The 20,486-nt window shown below is 45.1% G+C and overlaps 1 protein-coding gene across 1 annotated transcript; it reads right to left on the reverse strand.

The window, feature by feature from the left end:
- Window positions 1-499: 499 nt before the first annotated feature.
- DIPK1C (divergent protein kinase domain 1C) lies at window positions 500-11,990 on the reverse strand. The gene is made up of 4 exons (XM_075747108.1): window positions 11,713-11,990; window positions 5,676-6,353; window positions 1,667-1,831; window positions 500-1,111 (listed from the first exon to the last, which is right to left on the reverse strand). The coding sequence occupies exons 1-4, from the start codon at window positions 11,899-11,901 to the stop codon at window positions 896-898; spliced, it is 1,248 nt and encodes a 415-aa protein (XP_075603223.1). The 5' UTR covers window positions 11,902-11,990; the 3' UTR covers window positions 500-895.
- Window positions 11,991-20,486: the final 8,496 nt, after the last annotated feature.

The following is a 20,486-nucleotide window of genomic DNA, read 5'->3' on the forward strand; positions in this document are numbered from 1 at the left end:
TATTGTTCTGTTCAGTGCAAAGGACAGATTGTTGGCATTCCTGGGTACATCTGCTCTCTGGCAAAGGAGTGCTTCTTATCAAGTGCTCTGATGTTCAAGTGCTTGAGGGCTTGTTCACATGGGAAAATTCAGTGGCATTATTCATACCTCTCCACTGCAGAATATGAGCACCCACATGGGAACTCAACAAGGGTATAATTATTTTGCTCTAGAAAAGTCCTAAGTACCTTCATATAATTTCTCCCCAGAAAGTTAGCTATGGCACAGGTAATGCAACACACCAGAGAAAATGCATTTGGGGACATCAAAACGGACTGCTTTCTACAAAAGCAGCTCTTCACTCATGTGACAATACATTTCCCTATTTGCGGTTGTTCCTTCACACAGAACACTGTCCTTGCTTTAAAAAATCTCATTCTACAGAGAAATTGAAACAAACACCATGCACGTATATATCCGCACCCACCCACCCATTATTTTAATTATCGATATTAATTTTACTGCATTTACACTTTTCTTCTTCAAAGCACCGTCCGTACCCTCACTCTGACCGCAGCACTCGGACAGATGCTATCGGAGCAGTGACTCCTCTCGGTAAGCAAACGATGTGCTGAATGCTGATGGAGAGGGCTAGCGCTAGCTCGGAAAATAAGCAAGAACAGAATCCAGGTAATGTAAAACAATTTCACACTTCAAAGGATATTAACAGGACGTGCTGCACCTGCAGCCACGAATTTCATTAGCATAGGAGAAAACCAATCTCTGCACTGTAAATGTAACACAGTGGGTGGGAGGGATGGAAAAGAGAGAGAGAGAAAGAAAACACAGGCTGCCTGGCACACGGTGTCCCTTAGCAGCGGCTGGGATGTGGCCCTTGCAGTTCTGCCTTTTGTGTCTACTCTGCCCTTTGCAGTTCTCGCTGAGTGACCCGAAGCAGCTGGTACAGCTCCGAGAGAGATTTCAGAGTCCTCTGGTGCCCGGCAGCGTCCATGTGCCCCGGCTCGGCACAGTCCTGCACGGCCTTCTGCAGCTGCAGCTGCAGGGGGAAGGAAACCAACGGTCCTCTGAGATTTGGGGAAAACCAGCGACGGAATATTTTGTCACAGATTACCTGAGGAAAGGAAAAAGAGAAGATTATGGTCTTTCAGGGACTACAACTAATGCCCTGCTGCTTCTCTAGGACTGTAGCAAAATGTCATTGGAATCCAAAATGCCTCCAGCCACCCAAAGAGGAAAGTATAGAACAGCGACATCCGCAAACGCCACGCTCTAGCTGAGGCATCCCCTCTTCTTCTCAGCCTGCTCTTACACTTCTACATTGCAAGGGGAGAATCGCAGCCAAACCCCCCCGCTGCTTACACGTGGACAGCCACGACTTTCCCATTAGTGGGGACAGTAATGCTAATCCCCTGCCCCTACTTCCTCCCCTCTCACGTCTGAGGCATTGGGCTAACAGCTACGCAAAAACGTGGCAAATAAACGCTACCGAGTATTAGGGTCTGTTTGCATGCTTCAGGATGGGATTTCCGAATGGAACAGGGACTTCTGTAGTCACGTTTAAAAACCTGACTGACTTCATCTCACAGTCTTCTAGTACATACCATGCATTTTATAGTCAATGTGATTTTAAAAGAAATGGATGCATAAAGCAGCTGTGTCTACTCACTTGCAAGTTGTTATTGGCTCTCTGTGCTCCACATCTTCTGATTTTCAGATTGCATTTTGAAAAGCAATCAAAAAAATTACAGTCTTCATCTCCTGTGCAGTTCTGTTCGAGAATGTCCCTCATTTTGGGTTCAAAAAAGGCCATATCCACATCGATGGCCACCACCTGTGGATCAAAACATCATCAGATCATCAGAGCATCAGATCTGGCATGGCACAGCCTGCGGGACAGGGCTGAGCAAGCATTCTTTGCTGCTTGCCTTTGGAAATGTTGTGCCAAGACCATCTGCCAGTGGGGAACTGGGATCACAATGAAAGGGCTTAATTTCGCTTAACTGAGCTGCAGTAGTCTTATGAATACCACCTTTTAAACAAAACCAGCCAATGCTTACTACACCAGGAAAGGGAAAATTATTTGTGGACAATACGCGTCCTTGGGGCCAACTGGGTTCATTTGCCTTAAACCAGGATCGACTTAAAGATCGATCTACTTGTTGCAGCTTATGCAGATGGCATCTCCACCTTTTAATTATATGATGGTGCAAAATTATCCACAGGCCACACAGTATCATTTCAGATTCATCATTCAGACTAAACCCCTGACTTTATCGTTGTGGAGAGGAGCAGTGGGATGCACAGAAGTACCTGCACCTGCTACAGCTCCTGCAAACCTGCCATTGCATTCAGTGGGTTTGCATCTCTTCAGCTGTAGAAAGAGATCCCTGAGGTTGTTGAAAGTTGGGTCTGGCTTCGCCCAGTCCTGTTTGCAATGGTTTGACTCCTTTATTTTGCATGGTTCTTGTCCTGCTTGTCCAGAAATATGGCTCATAACAGAGTCCAGCCAGCAGTTGGTGTCAGCAGAAAAAGCAAGGACTGAAGGGATCAATCAGTTTTCTTGCCTCGACGCAAGGCTCGCAAAATAGTGAATACGCAGCTCAGAGGTCTGCAGAGCTGTGCCTGTGCTAGGTTTGAAACCATTCTTGGAGTCAAGGGCTGTAGTCTCAGTTTCTGCCAGTGTCGTTCCACCCATGAATACTTCACTTGAAAAAATCACAGCAACAAACAGGGAAAGAAAGGAAGCCAGTAATGGGACGGCAGCTGCTTAACATGAGACAAACTCTGGGTGACCACAGTGACTGCAGCCTGCCTTCAGCGCCATGGATGCAGCAACCAGCGGACGTTCAGAGCTGCGCTTAATACTTGACAGTCAGGGTCAGAGACTCTCCCTTGCAGCAGCTGACACACATTTTCATGGAGGGAAACAGCCAAGACCCAGGCAAAGCAGAGTTACTTGGTGTCCTAGTTTCGGCTGGGGCTCAAACGATAGTCTCATTTTTTAAGATTTGACCTCCCAAATAACAGGGGAAGCTGAACTGCGTGGCTGGAGCGGCAGCTGGATCAACCCCAGGAACTAAAGATGTCTGGTCTGGTGGGAGGCCAAATAAACCTTCCACAGGCAAAAGAAAGAGCAAGGTCTAATCTTCATTTTATTCTACTTCTTTTTCCCCAGGGAAAATCGTAAAGAGATGAGGCACAGCTTAAAAACTCAAGTATTTTAAAACTTCTTGGAGAGCTTGATAATGGTGATGTAGCCTAAGGAATTTCACACGTTTGGACAGGCAATTTTTTTTTTTTTCTTTTCTCCTTTAACTTCCTTAAACTTTCTGCAGTTTTGCTGTTCACTTCTTTGGAGAAGAGACAGTAAAAGCGGTGCAGGGTTTCCCCAGTCCTAGCTAGGGTCACTGCAGCAGCTCCCTGGTGGGGTCTCTGCCAGCGCTGAGCACCTTTGACAATCTGATCGATTGCTCTGCTAGGAAAAACAGCCCTGGTTCCCAAACGTGCGGCTGCCAAAGGGTTCAGTGGTTTCACTGAAGTTTATCTGTTACAAAAATGTGTGGGCATCCAGCCAGATCCTGTGAAGATAGATCTGGGTGACACTCTACCTATAAACAGCTGCATTTTGGTGGGGTTTGTTATGATTGTAATTGATGATGAAAGTACCTAAGGAAACACAGGAAGGACCCAACTTGTCTCGTGACCTGATTTAAAGTCATGTTTAAGGTGCTGTAATCTCTCTAGTTCTCTCTGCGGTGCTGGTAAAATAGGAAGCTCTCCCGGAGCGCTTGTGTATTTACCCAGACCTCCTTCCAACTCTGCCCCTTATGTAGTTCCATGGCAGCTTAAAATTCCCCTGGACGATCTACCAGGCAGTGATCTGTCCCCTCCATGCTGCAGGAACAGCACGTGACGGCCGGAGCGAGGGCTGGAGGCTTATCCCCACCATTTGAAAATAATCCTCAAAGCAAAACTATTCCACTCCAGGCACATGTCTTTGGGCATTAGCAGTCTCCTTACTGGGATGAGAAATAGTGGTACTATTATGAGTGTACAAAGCACAAGAAACAAATGAAAAAATCGCTTAGAACGAACATGAGGGACAAAAAAAGAGGCTGCCTTGCTGTGTCCCTGTTCTGGAACTGGTTGATAAAAACACCTGGAGTTTCTGCTTTTCTCCTTCCTTCTTCACCGATCAGAAGCTAGCTCCGCTCCCCAACCCCCTGCAGCTTCCTGACTGTGTGTATCTCCTGTCTCCCAGCCCAGTGGGGCCATAGCAGATGATACCAACAGGCTGTAACTGGGAGAGCCATGTGTGAACGGCAACTCACTTTTTTTTTTTTTTAAATGAATTCTTCTACAAAATACTAAATCAGAGTACTTTGCTATACCAGAAGGTGACTGCTGTCTCCTTAGACCCCAGAAGTCATGGGAGGATCCTGGAGAAGCAAGCCTCACCAAGAGGACTCGTAAAGGAAGACACATCCAACAATCTTTCTCTTTTCCTAAATGAAATCTCTTTTCCTGTAAGTAGGCTGTAAAGCAGATGCTCTGGTGTGCGCTCAGCCACACGCAGTCACAGCCCTGTGTAAGTGAAAAAGATGGGCAAAGCCTGCCTTGAGGAATCCTGCCGTACCTCACTTTGCCTAAATACTGGTAGGCTTGTGTTAGTTTCTTGCTGTAGCTCCTCACCCATTCCCTGTTCAGCTGCTGTATTGCACCTGAATAAACAATGGCAGGGAAGGGAAGGGTGAAGGGGAAGCCCTCTAATTGCTCTTAATGGTTATACCGTTAGGCAATGTTTGCCTAGTTCTCTGAAGATGCGAAGGTTATATTAACACTCAGTGAATACTGAGAATAGCATTCAAGTCCCCGAAAATCCTTTATGTTCCCTCAGAGTGCAGAAACTCCCTTGGTGTTGCTGCAAATTGTGAGCCTGGTCCAAGCACGCACTTACTGCACAGTGCCTCCAGTACGTACGCACAATTCCCACCAAAACCAGTGGCTTCCGTCCACAGAATGAATGCAAGATACATTCAGCAATGTGGTGCTGAGCTGCATCACTACTTAGAAATCGTGCATAGCTATTCAGGTCTCAGTTACAGCTGAACAAAAAAAATCAAATGGTAACAGTACCAGGGAGTCTCATGTCACTGTCCTTGGATCGTTTCCAGAGCAGAGAAGCTGAACACTAAAGCACAAAGATGTACGTGTTTGGATGTGGGGAGTTCCCCTTGTGCCAGGTCAGAGAATTCAGCCTTAGCTTTCAAATTCAAACAAGTTTTTTCTTTCAGCATCACTACCAAAAGTAGTTGCCATGACTCAAATTACAGCTTTCTTTACAGCTTTTGAGATCTCCTTGCCTTTCAGGAGGTATCCCTCACCACACCCAAAAGACCCTCTTGGTGCCAGTGCCTTTGAGGAGGTGAAACAAATCAGAACTGAGCAAAGAGTTCTCCAAACAAGCAGCAGGATCTAGCTCTCTGAAACATGGCTGCACACATTACAGAGATGAAAAGCAGTAGAGAAGCTCCCCTGTCACTTGTAAATGCATTGGTTTTGCAAAAACTTGGCCAAAAGCTGTACAAGGAGGGAAGTATCATTTCAACACAGCCATTTTCAGACTAGAATTTGACCTCAAATTGCTGCAACACCATCCCAAAGACCCAACTTACCGTGAGATCGTGCCTGATAGCAAAGTTTTCTGGTTTGATGTCACACAGGTGAAGCCGGTGAGAGAAATCATTATCAAAATGCTGCACCATGTCCAGAAAGCTGAGTGCAATGTCAATGATGGCTCTCACCCTGCCTCTGTGGCCAGAAAGGGAGGGACCAACCACATTTTCCAAGGGAAAAAGAGTTTTGTGCCAGGCATGTCCGGCTGTGAGATACTCCACAGCATAAAAGTGTCCACAAGAGCCAATAATTCGTAGTACGTGTTTGCTGAGGTCCTGCAGCAAACTGAAGTAGATATATTCTTCCTGCTGGAGCAAGGACCACATGCTGGCCACCTGTGCTTTCCAACGTGGTCCTTTCTTCCTTGTCCACAGGGGCCTCATGGTGTTGTTAGACAGTTCTAGCCCCAGGACATTTTTGACCTCCAAGGCTACCATCAGCAGAAGCTCTGTTTCGGGAATATCCTGTGTTTCCACCTCCTCTAGCATGCTGAGATGCTGGTAGCTGGAGAAGATTTCCTTTTTGGATTTCAGGATGATGGGCTGGCCTCTCCAGTCAGCCTGGATGACCTTCTTACCTCTGTCATAGTAAAGGCAGTGTTTGTACACCAGCTTCCGTGCCACACACAGGTCCTCACAGAGGTCGCCAGTCAGGGCTCCGCTGCTGTAGTCAAGACACTGGAGTGAAAGAGCAGAATATTGAATGCAGGACCATACACCCATGGTCCACGTAGAAGAAAGGCAAAGAATCAGCAACAGTCCTAAGCTCAAGAGGCTTGCAGCAGTCATGGTACCACAACCTACAACCGCTGGGTTATTCAATTGTTTTTCAGAAGCCTCTAGGGACCTTTTACTAGGGGGTAGTCTTGCTTCAAACAGGGATTCCTGGGATGGTAAAGGACAGGCTTTTGGGGGGCAGGGAAATGGACTATATGACCTGTTACTCTTAAGTTCTTGCCACATATGAATTCAGTAAGACAAGCTTTGAACACACTTGGCTGCACTATGTGAGATTCTGGGCTGTAACACTTTAAGGCACAGGAGAGAACTTCCAGCGTTATGCAGGACTGCTCTGGAAGGTTCAGGGCAGCATAACTTAGACATCCTCACTTAAACTACAGGAAAATCCCTAGGTGGCTGAATTGCTGGGACCTTCCACAACCCTGCGTGTTTCAGCCTGGCACTCAACATGCCCTGAATGAAGCTGTAAGAACCTCCTTCTGCCCTACCAGGAAACACACAGGTTGTGCTCAATGCCTCTCGGACCAAGAACTTTCAGAGTTTTTAAATATGTAAATGCTGTAGGACAAAATGACTTTTTGAGGTTTTATATGTAACTATCAGGACTGACATTTTAATATGAATTGCTTAAATACTTTTTTTTTTTTTAAATGGAAAAAATTCAGCCCATGGAAACATGGGAACTGCTGCTTGATAGTTAAGTGGTCACTGCAAATTCATACAAGAAATACAAGGATTCCCTCACCAGTTCTTCCCTCAACCCATAATTGTTTCCATACCATCATTTCCAAAAGTGTAGGCAGTCAATATATTCCTGTGGGCATTCAGAAGTGCAGCTGCAGGGACTGCTTTGGGCGAATCAGTAGAGGGGATGCTCAGAGGTCTCTGGTGAAAGGGGAATAGACTGTAGTGGTGTAGAAAGCCAAACATCTGGGAGGCAGCTCGACAGTGTCAGCCTTCTTCATTGCTTTCTGGCATTTGAACCTTCATTTATACAAGCTGGCAGCTCCCCCTGCATGTGGAGTAATTGCAACAGCTCCCTGACCCCCACTTCATTTGTGACTTGCTGTTGCATACACAAGAAACACGATCATAAAATTCAAGAGATGTATTTTCTTAGGACAGTCTCTGAGGTGTGCACCAGAGGAACACATTCTGATGCCGGGCAACGTTCAGAGTCCAACCTTAAACAACACACTGGGGAATGGGTGCAGGATTAAGTCCAAAATCCTGGAATGGTGATAAATTGACTAAAACAGCCCACTGATGTCAGTTCAGACAGGCATAAAATTTATTTATACTCTTATGTTCTCCCAGCCCAAATGAGAACATTCAATGCCAGCAGCCAGGTAGGCAAATTCTGGCATGAACATCCTGACCCCGAGTCCAGGGCAATGTACATGTGTGAAACACACACGTCTGCATCCACATCCACGTCAGGATGGTCAAGCAGACTCAGTGGGCTGTCCGCAGACTTCAGAGCACACAGATCAATGATCTTCCTTTTGGAAATCTACTTCTATTAATGTAACACAAATTTATTTTCCCTTTTTAAGTAGGAAATGTAATTTTCTTAAAGGAAGTAGTTTAGCAGTTCTCACCATGCGGAACTCTAACAGATCTTAGCAAGAAGATTACAAACAGAAGGAATTTGGGGGGGGGGGGCGTTTCTTTGGAGCATAAGTATAATCACATTTAAAATCATTGCTCTCCTATTGAGAAGACCACAACCTAACTCTGCTTTTGCTACAGTAAGAGAATATAGGACTTACTCCTGCAATTGGGTCCACATGGGTGAACACTTGCCCCTGTGGACAACTTTACTGTGGTCCATCAAGTTCGCTCTTAGATGGTCCATATGCATGGACCTCTTGCATCTTGAAAGAACACATACCCAGAAGACCTGCAGTCAAACATGTGAACATGCAGCTTATTTTCTTGTGTTGCCATTACGTCATTCTTAATGGCATCAATGAGAAAAAGTAGTTGTGGAAAAAACAGTCTCACATTTCCCAGACACAGGAGATGGGTCATTTTTGAATGTGGCTGCAGTTTAGGACTTGTCCGCTGTTCCAGTTGAACCCCGAAATCTCTGATTATTAACCTAGTATCTCACAAACAGTCTCTGAATCGGATTCTTCTAACACTGAATTTGCACAGTGTTTTGCAAACCGGGATCTGTGAAAGAGGACGTGACCAAGGAGTTCCTGGTCTCACAATGATGAAACACAGATCAGCCTTCCAGAAGTAATATTATCTGCTGGTCACCAATGCAAGCAAAAATTTCAAAAAGGCTTCCTCAAATAAGCAATCAAGAAGTTTGTACAATTTTCAAGATCTCTCTCTCTCTCTACTCACAGAACGTAGTGAGTTGTGAGTTGCTCAACAGCTTTAAAAATCTCCTCAGTTTCCTGTTCATTATAACCTGGACAGTCAACAGAGACCAACTGCACCTTCACATCCTCACTACCCGCCCCCCCCATTATTCCAACTTTTAGTGTTTTATGTTTTGCCTCAAGCATAGTACACTAAGTAAGCTTAGCCCCCCAGCTCTCCCACTATAATCCTTATTTTTTCAGCCCCCGGATGATTTTTGTGTTTTTATTCCCTCCCTGTTTCTTCTCTCCATTTTCTCCTCCGCCATCCTTAGAAGCACAGACATCAGACGGAACGCTGTTGTCCAGTGCCACAAAGAAAGCCAACAGCCCTTCCCTAATTCTCCTTTTTGAAGATATTCAGAGACTATCATCTCAGCTTTTTAGACACAGTCTACACTGGTAGTTCATGTTGAAGCAATTATTTGACCCCGATGTTCTTTCCAAAGTCATACAGTTTTACAAGATAGTCTTCCATCCTATTGGCATAGCTTGTACTCTTGTGCTCCCCAGTGTACTAACTTGCATTTTACTGTATTAAAACACATTTTGGTAGACTGAAAACATTTAACCAGCTGATTCAGATTATCCTGCAATGAAAAGATGGTCTGTTTATTATTTACCAACCCAGGAACCTTTGTACTGACTGCAAACTTTACTGTACAAGATTTCATGTCACCGTGATGGCTGCTGATAAAAAGAAGAATCAATTCCGCAAAGAAATCTTCCAGAAATGGTCCTCCACACTGCCATCCCTGTCTTAATGACTGCATTTTGAGATCTGTCAATGAGATAGATAGTTTTAAATCTACCTAATGAGCACCCTTTGAATGCCACTAAGTGCCAGATTTTTTAAACTAAAATATGAAAGTGATGCTAAGCCAAAAGCCTTCTAGAATAACAGCTATACTACACAAAAATGCAAGCACAAGCATGGTTTGGACTTGCTCACCTGTTTCTGTTTAAAATTGGCTACATAAATTTTAATATCCTTACTACACTTATCAAGATAAGTTTAAAAAGTTGGATTTAAATTCATGTAAATGTTTAACATAAACCCCACTAAGGATTTATAGAAATTGAAATAACTTACTGTACCACCATCACTTTGTGTAGACCAAGCCTGAGACTGAGTCCTGCCTTGTTAACAAGTACTTCCCCTATGTAAATGTGATCCTGAGCAAGGGTTTGGGAGGCATCAAAATTTATTAATTTCTCCAGAGAAAACAGAAATTGATCACTACGATTTAGTGTGTTCAGCGTAAATGAAGATGAGACCAGTGTTAGGAAAGAGTAAGTGGTTTTTTGGAGAGTTAAAGCTGGTCTCTGCAAAATGCCCGGTGCTACTTCAGGCTTCCCAGTGCTGTACACACCTACACAGATGTACATTTTACTCAGAAGGAAATAAACCTTCAGAAATATCGCTTGCAAGGGTATACAACCATGCAATTTTCACCCACTTACTTAAAATAGCTCATCTTATTTCATACGGAAAGTATGACAGAAGAATATTTTTTCTTGGAAGTCAAATTTTGCTTAATAAAGGGCATGAGACTTGAGCTATCAGATTATTTGTTTCATAGATCAATTGCACTTTCCATAACTGCAGAACTCATGCTATGCTCGGATGCATAAAGACTTACTTCAGGGCTGATGAAGGTGAGCTCATTTTCTAATTGTTCCACTGGAAGGACGATGCCTTTCTAATGTCATCTGGGAAAACTGGCACTTACAAACTTTAACGATACTATTGGAGCCTGACCTAAGGAAAGAGATGAGGATTCACCTGTGGAAACAATGAGCACAGCAATCTCAGCTACTCTTCCTCTGGAAGGAGGATCTGAAACTGAACTATCACACAGAGATAGCGACAACTTTCCAAGCTTGTGCCAGCAACCCAATCCCTGCCTGGGCTTTTGAAGTCATGCCTAATGCTCTCCAAACTGAAGAGCAGCAACAAGTCTCTGTCCATCTGTTTCCTGGCAAGGGCGATGGCAAGGGCCTGGACCTCCCTGAGCTTGGCGGCTCCTTGCACCTCCATACCTTTGGGCTCTTCCCAGCCACGTAAGGAGCAGGCAGGATTTATTCCTTCAGCTGCGATCCTGAGCTCAGCTGTACTTCAAGCTGACTGCTGGGGTAAAGGAACTGGATCTCGCTGCCACTAAAAACACGCTGTCAGGACCACTGCCTATAGTTTCTCTTCCTTGATTATACAGAATTTAGGGAAAATCTATGATCAGTTTTTGCTGGCAGTAATAGATTATTTAAATACCTTAATCAAGAAACAAAATTAAACTCAAAGCATTAACCCACGCTGTTCCTCTTGTCGAAGTGTTTCCTACACGATTCTAAGCTGTTTCTTTTATTTTTAGTTTTTAAGGGAGATTTTAATGAATATTCACAAATCCTTTCTTGAATTTTTAATAACTGCATCTTAAATGCCAGCCCCCGCCGGACGTAAAGGAGGCGTTACAACCTGCGTAGCGTTTCTGAAAGACGACTTTTGTACAATCACCTTTTCGGCTAAATAAATAAAAAAAACAAAACCGGAGGAAGGTTTCCCCCGCTTCGGAGCGGGCGGGATGCCGAGCTGCCCTTTGCAAAGCGCTTGGGAAGCGCACCCGTACCCGCACCCCACGCCGGAGCCGGCCCGCTGCCTGCACCTGCCCTCGCCCCGGGAAGGGAGGGAGGCAGCCGCCTGCCCGCCGGGGCAGCCCCGGGGCCGCCGGCAGCCGCCCGCCCGGTCGCACCGGGGACGGGCCGGTGATGCGGCACCTCCGGCGGGACGGAGCCGGGCAGGAGCGCCCCGGCGGCGCGGCCGAAAGCGGGTGCTCGGCTCCTCGCAGCCCTGAGGGACTCCCGGCGCCTTGTCAGGCCGGGCAGCCCCCGGGGGATGCCCCGCGTCCCGCCGGGGCACGTACCAGCCTCGCCAGGATCCGGTGGCTTTTCTCGTCCGTGCAGCGCTCGGAGAAGACGCTCCTGTGGAGGAGGAACAGCAAGGCGCTCACCACCACCCAGCAGGCAGCCCAGAGGAGGAGGAGCAGGAGCACCAGGGTGCATCGCCGCCAGATTTTGAGCCGCAGCCTCTTTAAGCCCGGGATGCCCCTCATCGTCGCGCCCGGGCTGGGTTCGGGCGGCCGCTTCAGCCGCTGCGGCCCCGAGCGAGCGGCGGTGGCGGCGGTGGGCGCCGCGCTCCCCCCCTCGCACGCTTGTCCCGCTCCCCGCCGGCGCCCATCGCCAAACGCCCCCCGCCCCGCCGCTGCCGCCCCCCCGCCGCCGCCGCTCCGGGCCCCGGGGCGTGGGGACTTCCCCCCCACACACACACCCCCCGCCCCGTCCGCCGCCGGGCTGCCCGCCGCCGCCGCGGCCCCGGCCCCGCTCCCGCCCCCGCCGCCGCCCCCTCCTCGGGCCGGTGCTGCCCTTACGGAGCCCGGAGCGCCCCTTTTGAATTTAAGCCACGTAGTTCCGCCGGCTTTTGTCTGCTCTCCCTTGTGCCAAGCGGCCCCTGCCCCTGCAGTCACTTGGCGGCTTCTGCCCGCGCCCCCCTTCCTTCCCCCTCCGAGTTTCTCACCCGAGAATAAAAGGGGTTTTGAAGGGTGATGGAGGCTGCTGTGGGAACCCTTCCCCACCCAGGCGGCTGCCCGACGCTTTGAAAGCAGCAGCCTGGAGATGGACGGCTCCTTCTGGTGAAAGCTTCGCCTCCCGTCTAATGGGGGGGGGGGGGGGTGTGTGTTTATTCTGGAGTAACTTCTCCGGTTTTTGCCCGCCCGGGGCTGAAAGAGGAAGAGGACGAAGCGATTCAGGTGCCCATTCACTAACGCACCCCCTAGCCCTCCCCCATGGTGGGTCACCCCTTGATTTTCCAGCAGCTTCCACAGCCTCCCCTGCCCGCTCCCTGCCCCGGGGCTGCGCTGCCCACCGCAGGCATCACCCGGCCGGGGGGATGCGGGCTGGCCCCTGCCCGGCACCCCCGTGTCTGGGCTCCCCAGGCAGGTAGCGGAGCGGCCCCATTGAATTACATTGCCGAACCAGGGCAGGGTGTACTGGGTGCAAGGGTGCTGGGGACGATAGATTGTCTCCCTGCCTTCTGGCAGAGAGAGCATCTTTCTATGTCCCTCTCTGAGGAGGATCAGCTCCATGTGACAGCCTCTAATATACTTGACTTTATTAATGTTTCTAAGGGGTCAAAGACCCAGATGTTTGTTTCTGTGCAGCAAGCAAGATCCTGGCATCCTTTCCTCAGTCCAGATGCAGATGTTCACTGTCTCTGTTTAGACCACCGCATTCACTTTTTTCTCTCTTGGCTCCCACTTGATAACATCTCACCATCACAGTTTTTAATGGGAAAATGCACATTGTAAAGTACAGCCCAACGTAATAAGGATATCTGATTCAGGTTTACTGTCAGATATGATGAAAAAGGACCAGATTCATTTTCTTTCCCTTGTATGGATGGTTACCTCAGGCTACTTGCAATTCCGTAGCAGGAAGATGAATTGCAGTCAATGAAACCACTCGAAGGGTAAATTATTTACCCAAATGAGTAAGAATAGCAGCATCTGGCCCGTGGATGGAGAACTGCAGAATAATTCAATAGAGATGTATTTTAATGTGCATCTTGTGTAAGTTGCTCTGGTGCACATTTCGTTAGTAAATTAATTTAATGGGATAAGGGGAAAGTTCACTGTTGGAGAGTTGGGTTCAGGGATATATGTTCTGCACCATCATGTCCAACTTCATGAAAAATTAGTCGTTAAAAAGAAAGATGTGTCTATTGACATGATGGAATTTTACCTCTCAGAACAGCAAGGGGATGAGCACAGGTGCAGCAAACTTGCTGCTATCCACACCTTTTGCATGGTCAGTACAGTTCTCCCATACATGGCAGAGCAGGGTTTGAAATACAGCTTCTATGTAGATGGCAGACTGTGGCAGGAAAAAAAAAAAAAGGAAAGATAAACATTGCTGAAAATATTACAGCTTTCTAGAGACTGGCAGTGGGGACAGGGGTTCAAGAAAAGCAAAACTACTTCCAACTCCAAAGAGTCTCAGAGGCAGAACTGTTATCACTAACCACATCTTCTATTATTAGTGTGTTTTGCTTGGTCTCTCCATCATCTCATTTCTTCACCTGCAGAGGCTGTCTATGGCCATCGTTTTTATATTTGTCCTTTTTGCCCCTGGTCTTTTTACTGAGAGGAAGCTTCCTTTGGAGGCACTGGCAATACAGTCTGTTTCTTGGGGATGTAGCAAGCAAGAAAGACTGACTGGGCAACTAGGAACTGAAAACTTTTAATCCTATTTCTTAGTCTGATACAGTCTTTCAGAACCTCTCCGACCAGTTTTGGGTGCTCATCTGGAAATTCCGAGGACAGTAAGTGGGGAAGGGCAAGAGGGACAGCTGCTTAGCCGTTCCTCTGTAAGGAGTACCTGCTAGGCTTGAACGCAGCCAACCATCACCCGCTGCTGCTGCCACCTCGGAGGAAAAACTGCAGATCTGCCATACTGATGTCTGCAATAGTCCCACGTTGGAGGGAGATGTGTCCCACATGGAAAAGGGATGCAGATGGTGGGGGGAACTCAGGCATCAGAATATCTCCCTACTTCTTGGTCCTAAGCTGTCTGGGTAATAGTTTAGGTGCTATCAAAACTATATGTATTTTACACTTCATTTTTTTAACTGTGGATCTTAACTTCTCTGTCAGCATTCCCCAAAGGATATTACATATAATTTCACATCCCCAAGATTCTGTATGAGTATCATTTGCGTTTTAACTATAGTTCTGAAAACAAATATTAATTACTCCTGACTTTAAGCTAGTAACAAAGTATGGAGGCTTCAGTTCTGGTTAGATGTCGTAGCTGAGCTGCTCTAATTGCTACTGGAAGAAACAAGCGTGTTCCCTCCTCCTCTTCCACCATCCCCTCCCTGGTTTCCTCTTGGTCTTGCCTGCCTAGTCCAGTCCCTTTCCCCAGTGAAAGACATATGTCTCGCTGCCCAATGAGTTTTCTCAACTCACTAACAGGGCAGAGAACTGTAAAGCTGTGTGTTCTTTGCTGAGATCATTTTCAGACAGGTTAGGAAGTCCTGAGGAGGCCACCAGGCTCAGCTGTATCGCGTGTCTTCGCATTAAGGGTGCAATGTGATACAAGGGATAAGGTGACCAAAATGGAAACGGTTGCTGAAAGGGCCAGTCCTGTCCCCATTTTCACCCCAGCCATGTGCTTCCACTTCTTCCTCGGCAGTTGGATTGGGGTAGTTAGCCCAGCAGGCAGCACCTCTAGGTTTCTGAGTGCACTCAGAAGGTACCAGCTAAAATTCACTGGAGTCTGGGATGCGTAAGGAACCCGCATCCTTCCCTTTGGTTTGGGAACAGCTGCTACACATCATAGCAAGTGCAATTCTACCTTTACCATACAGGTGTCTGCTGCTTTGAAATGATGGAATAAGAAGAAATTGACTAAGAAAAAACCAGTATTTTAATATAGTTTTAATAAAGTTTTTAATAGTTTTAATAACAAATAAAAGTACAAGGTGAAAGAAATCTGATGAAGCAAATGCAAGTTGCATGACATTCACACTAGACTGTTCACCGGTTTCGTTTTATGGTAAATCCCCCAGGAGGCATTTGCAGGGAATAAAGCTCTGTCTTCCCAAAAATTTTGATACAGCATTCAGACAGGGGAAAGGGTTTGTATCTAGTTGTTCAGTCTCTGAACTTTCAAGTATCCCACTGACTTTAGTGAGAATGAAAAGTTGGACAATTCTGGTAAATATACGTGTGTGTGTACACATACCCTCGTGTATGTACCTGTATACATGCACACATATAAAGAGACATCTTCAGAACAGATCAAGAATTGACCCAGAAAGCTTGGATTCAGTAAAAGGCCAAAGCCTGGGTGCTTTAGGATCAGGGTGTTTAGCCTTTAATGAGTCTGCTGCTAGCTGCAAAATTCAAAGCTAGTTTTAGATTTCCCTAAACTTCAAGGTTCTTCAGACTAGCAGAGTTAATTCTAGTCCATCCTCCGTAAAATATGTATCTAAGTGTCTCTCTGTCCCATAGCAATTTTCCCTTGGAAAAAAACTCTGCATTTCCCTTGGAAAAAAACTCAGAGAAACTTTGCTTCCTGTATATATTAAAACATGACTATTTCATCTTGCATTCCTGTATTCCTAAAGGAAGCTATATTCATATTCTCATTTTAACTGAGAATTAAGCTTGAGGGAAATTAATTAGTAGAAGTTAAATTAAAGCAAGTGACATCAAGGGCAGTAAAAATAATCCTGGACTAACTGTATTGGTTCCTACCCAATTTAATTGCCACAACGTTTGAATTACTGTTTAGAGCACGATGACAACACCAAGTTGGTCTCCTCTTCATCACCACATGGGGCACATCACAAAATTGCGCATCACTGGTGACGGTTCAGAAGTGGAATAACCACAGGCTTCAACATCCAGGAGCGAGGAGATGCCTTGGCAGAGCCAGGTGGAGGAGCCTGGCATGGTGTCTGCCTCTGCTGTCTACCTACGTGTGGGCTCAGGAGCTTCTCAAGCCAGGACCGTGAGGAGCTGCTGAGCCCACAGGTTTCTCATTGCCTCCAGACACAAGCTGCATTGCACAGGCTCAAGTTGTATTAGGCTGTTATTCCTTATTTTCCTAATTACTTAATTCTTTATGAGAGTTTAAAATAAAAAAATAAATCAGTCATTAAGAACTGCCTTGGCACTCAAGTTAATGAAATGTAAAACTGGTTCATTAGGAATTATTGTTCTGTTTGATTGATTTCATCACCTTCTGTCATTAGCACTCTGTTGTCTATGGAAATAGGGGACGTTTCTGTTAATCTGTCACAGGGCACAAATGAATCTCCTATTCTCCTGCTAGAGGCTCAGGAAACTTTCAAGTGCTGCTTGAATCTACCTTGAAAATATATTTTAACATATAAATATTTCTTTCTGATTTCCTGTGGCGAAGTTGAGTTACTGAAAAACATCACAAGGTTTGACATACGTTTGAACATGTCCTTTAGGCAGTGAAATTCCCCCGCAGAGTACTGAGTCCACCAGAGGAATCCAAATGTATTTTCTCATTTATGCCATTAATCAAAAAGAATATGTTGCTAACTACTCACAGAAGTTTTACTGCATCAGCGTGCAGCGAGTTTATTGGGTCACATTGCAAACTGGAAGCAGAAAAATGGCACAATATAAAATACAGAGTATAGCTTTGAGGACAAGGGAAAAGCCTAGAGTAATTCACTGATTTAAACAAGGGAAAGTGTTTAGACAGAAAAAGCTTTCCCGTGTATATATAGAATAAAGAATTTGTAATATATTTTGTCCTGTTTGCTTTTTACTTTCAGCAGATATTTCTTAGGCATAGTTGCCCATGAAAGCCAAAGATACTTATTTTCTTCTTCCCTTTTTCCACTTTCTAGATTCCACACCACAAATTTTAATTGTCCTGCTCTTCTCATATATCCCCTTCCAATTAATCTCTTTGTTAACCTCATGCCAACTTTTCCCTCTCATGTGGAAACAGTGTCATCTGGAGAAGCCAGTGAGATACCTTGGTAACAACTGCAGCAGATTGTGGTTTACTTGTAATTCTTTGGGTTAGATGGAATAATCAAGATGTAAAATATTTTGGATTTTTTGTCCACATATCAAAAATGATGCCCGACACAGCATCGCCTGTTGCTTCTCTACTACATCCTTTGTCTATTTGTGCTGCCAGTCACCGACACAAAAAAATAGCTCAATTAGCTGTAAGATGAAGCTTAATCAGTTTGTAAAGTGGAATTTTAATTGGAATTGCCTTTGCCTGAGATTGGAGTGAAGGGATTGGAGTCAGTGACTTGAGAACAATTTTTCTACCCTAAGAAGATGCTCTCCAACTGAATCTGCTGCTGTGTGGCGTGTTGTGTGTCTGTCCACAGCATGTGAAAAGAAGAAATGTCTGTCCACAGCACGTGAAAGGGAGAACAAAGAAGGGAAAATGCTGCAATCCTTTTCCAGTCTTTCTATATGCAGTTTCTATTCTTTGCACCAAGTTCAGGCCAAGTGATCTCATTATACCAATACTGAATCTGGCTCTTTGTAGCCTCCCTTTATGAGAGTCTGAAGCTATTCCAGAAATATTTTGAAGTTGCACTAAGGTTATGTAGAAAGAAAAAAACCCACACCATCTAATAAGCTAATTCCCTGTGGCCTCTTGCATTTTGCTGATATTTAGAGGAGTGATCTAAAGTCATTTTAACAGGCAGGTTATTTTACACAATACACATCTAGCATTCACAGGGTTGTGATCATTTAAACATGTGGTAGCTCAAAAGAGTAAGAGTTAAGCGACATCTTTACTAGTTCAATGACTAGATTATATATTCCAGTGCGTTGATTAAGAAGAAGTTTCTAAGGCCTGGATACTGTCAGAAAAGTTACCACATTGTCATATAGATTAAAATCAGTCCAGCTCTATGGCTGCAGACTCTCTAGAATTAGTTTATATTAGAAATTTGCACCAGGTTGATTTTAAATTTGTTTCACTGGCAAGTGATCTAGGGTAGCACAGGCCCACCCACCTGCATCTTGTTATGCCACAGTGTTTAAAATGCAGCCCAGGTGTTTGCAGAGGTCTGCATGCTCTCTGGTACTAGAAGAGAAATGGAAAATGGAAAGCGAGTGACTGATTCTTGAAGATGGAAAAAAAACATCTCCATTGTAGGCACAAGTGACCACCAAGTGGATACTTCCGATATTGCATATGAAAGGTTTTGTAAACTACAAAGAGACCTTCCAGAGAGAATCTGTGCTGCTTTTCTCCATTTGCATAAGCAAATTTGAATTTATAGCATTTTTCTGATTGTTTTGCTTTGTTCTTTTGGCTCAAAGGCTGTGCTACTCTATGTTTAACAATCAAATTAAATGTAGCCTCATGTATGATAGATCATAGCTCATTTACAAGTGGGTATGTCCATTTCTTGATTTCTCTTCTAAAATCCAAATCTGAAATAGAGAAAAAAAAAAAAAAAGGATTTAGCAAGATCCTGGATGACTTTCAGTATCAGTTCTGTACAACTTAATTACTTTCAGTTATTTCCTTGAAGCTGTTCTTTGCAGTTTCTTTGTGAGTGCTGAATGGCTGGGCATGGAGCAAACTGCAAAACGATCCATTAGTGAAATTCAATTTTCTATCAGTCTTTGCAAGTAATTAGCTTTTCTTTAGGTAATGTATTGTTAGTTTGCAGGTATCCAGTGTTGCATGGCATTTGTTTAGGGAAGAGCAGACAATTTAGTTTGCTGTACTGCTTAAAGAAAATAGCTCATAATTATACCAAGGTCAAACATGCATTAGCGCGAGTGACTCCCCTGTGTTACTCCTGAGCAAGAAACCTGTGTGTAGGATCCTGCCCAGCTGCCTGAGCAGCGGCAGTGCCGCTGCTCTGTGATGTTCCTCCTGTTACATAGAAGCATCCTCCAGGAACCTGAGTGGTTCTGGTGGCCAGGCCTATTTCTGAGGGGGGTCATCGCTACACAGGCTTCAATACCCAATGTAATAAACAAGGAGTGCCACAGCGCTGCTCTCCTTCGAGCAGAGCTGTCTGTGGCTGAGAAGCCTCAGAAGAGGATTTCCATAGCTTCTTCCGCAGGCACGGTCTTTGTACCCTATCTGGAATGCACTGCCTCACACAAGAAGAACAGTCAGAGAGGAGAACGTGCTTCTCATCAAAGCCAAGCTGGTGTGTATGGTTTACTCGGTAGATGGGGCTTTCAGGACACATAACATTCCTCTCTGTCTCTTCCTATGCTATTTTAAAAGTTGGCATTGAGTAAGCTCTTCCTACCAGGCCATGGCTTTTTTTTTAAGTGAGCTGTCTTTTGATGAGGAACCAAGTTGACTGAGAAATACTTCATAAGGCAATAACATGTCTTTTGAACAAACTTAATTTGTTATGGGCCGGAACCAATGGTCACTGCAGTTAGTGGGGGTCATCCCATAGTTTTCAGTTGTCTTTGGTAGTATAAGTATCTTTCAGGTTTAAGGATGTGTGATTACAAAAATCTCCACTTAAGTTAGCTACCCAGTTGTCCCTATCTACACTTGTGCAATGGATAATCAAAATTTTGTCTTTTTTTCTCGAAAGTAGAACTTCAAAAAAGCTTGAAAAATGCCTTTGTGTAACAAAGCTTTTGCTCCAGAACTTCTTATAATTAAATTGGCATTCCTTTTCCTCTTTTTTTCTGAAGTGACATGTTGTCATCATTTTCCTGCCTTTTGTTTTCTGTCATTTTTCTTCCCTACTTACATTTTTCAGTTCTCTCCTTATTCTTCAAGGATTTACCCTTTCTATTCTTCTTAGCCCTTAATTATCCACTACCAACAGCACCTGTCAGTCATCTCTCTCCTCAGAGTACTTTGTGTATTGGAGAAGGAAGTCCCCCTTCCACATCCTTACCAAGAGGCTTCTTCTGAAAAGAGGAGAGGCCTTAATTCTGACCCAATATCAGTGGAATTACTTTTGATTTACACCTAAGGTGCATGAAAGGAGGAATACACAGAAATGCCATTACTAGACAATATTTAATATTCCTTGCTTTCACGACTCCCTGTTTCCTGCATATGACTAAATTGTGCTTTCAGCCCATGCTGTACAGACGCACACACGTATGTTCTTACCAAACAAGCT

The sequence above is a fragment of the Balearica regulorum genome, chromosome 2 (assembly GCF_011004875.1).
Source record: "Balearica regulorum gibbericeps isolate bBalReg1 chromosome 2, bBalReg1.pri, whole genome shotgun sequence".
Taxonomy (NCBI): Eukaryota; Metazoa; Chordata; class Aves; order Gruiformes; family Gruidae; genus Balearica; species Balearica regulorum.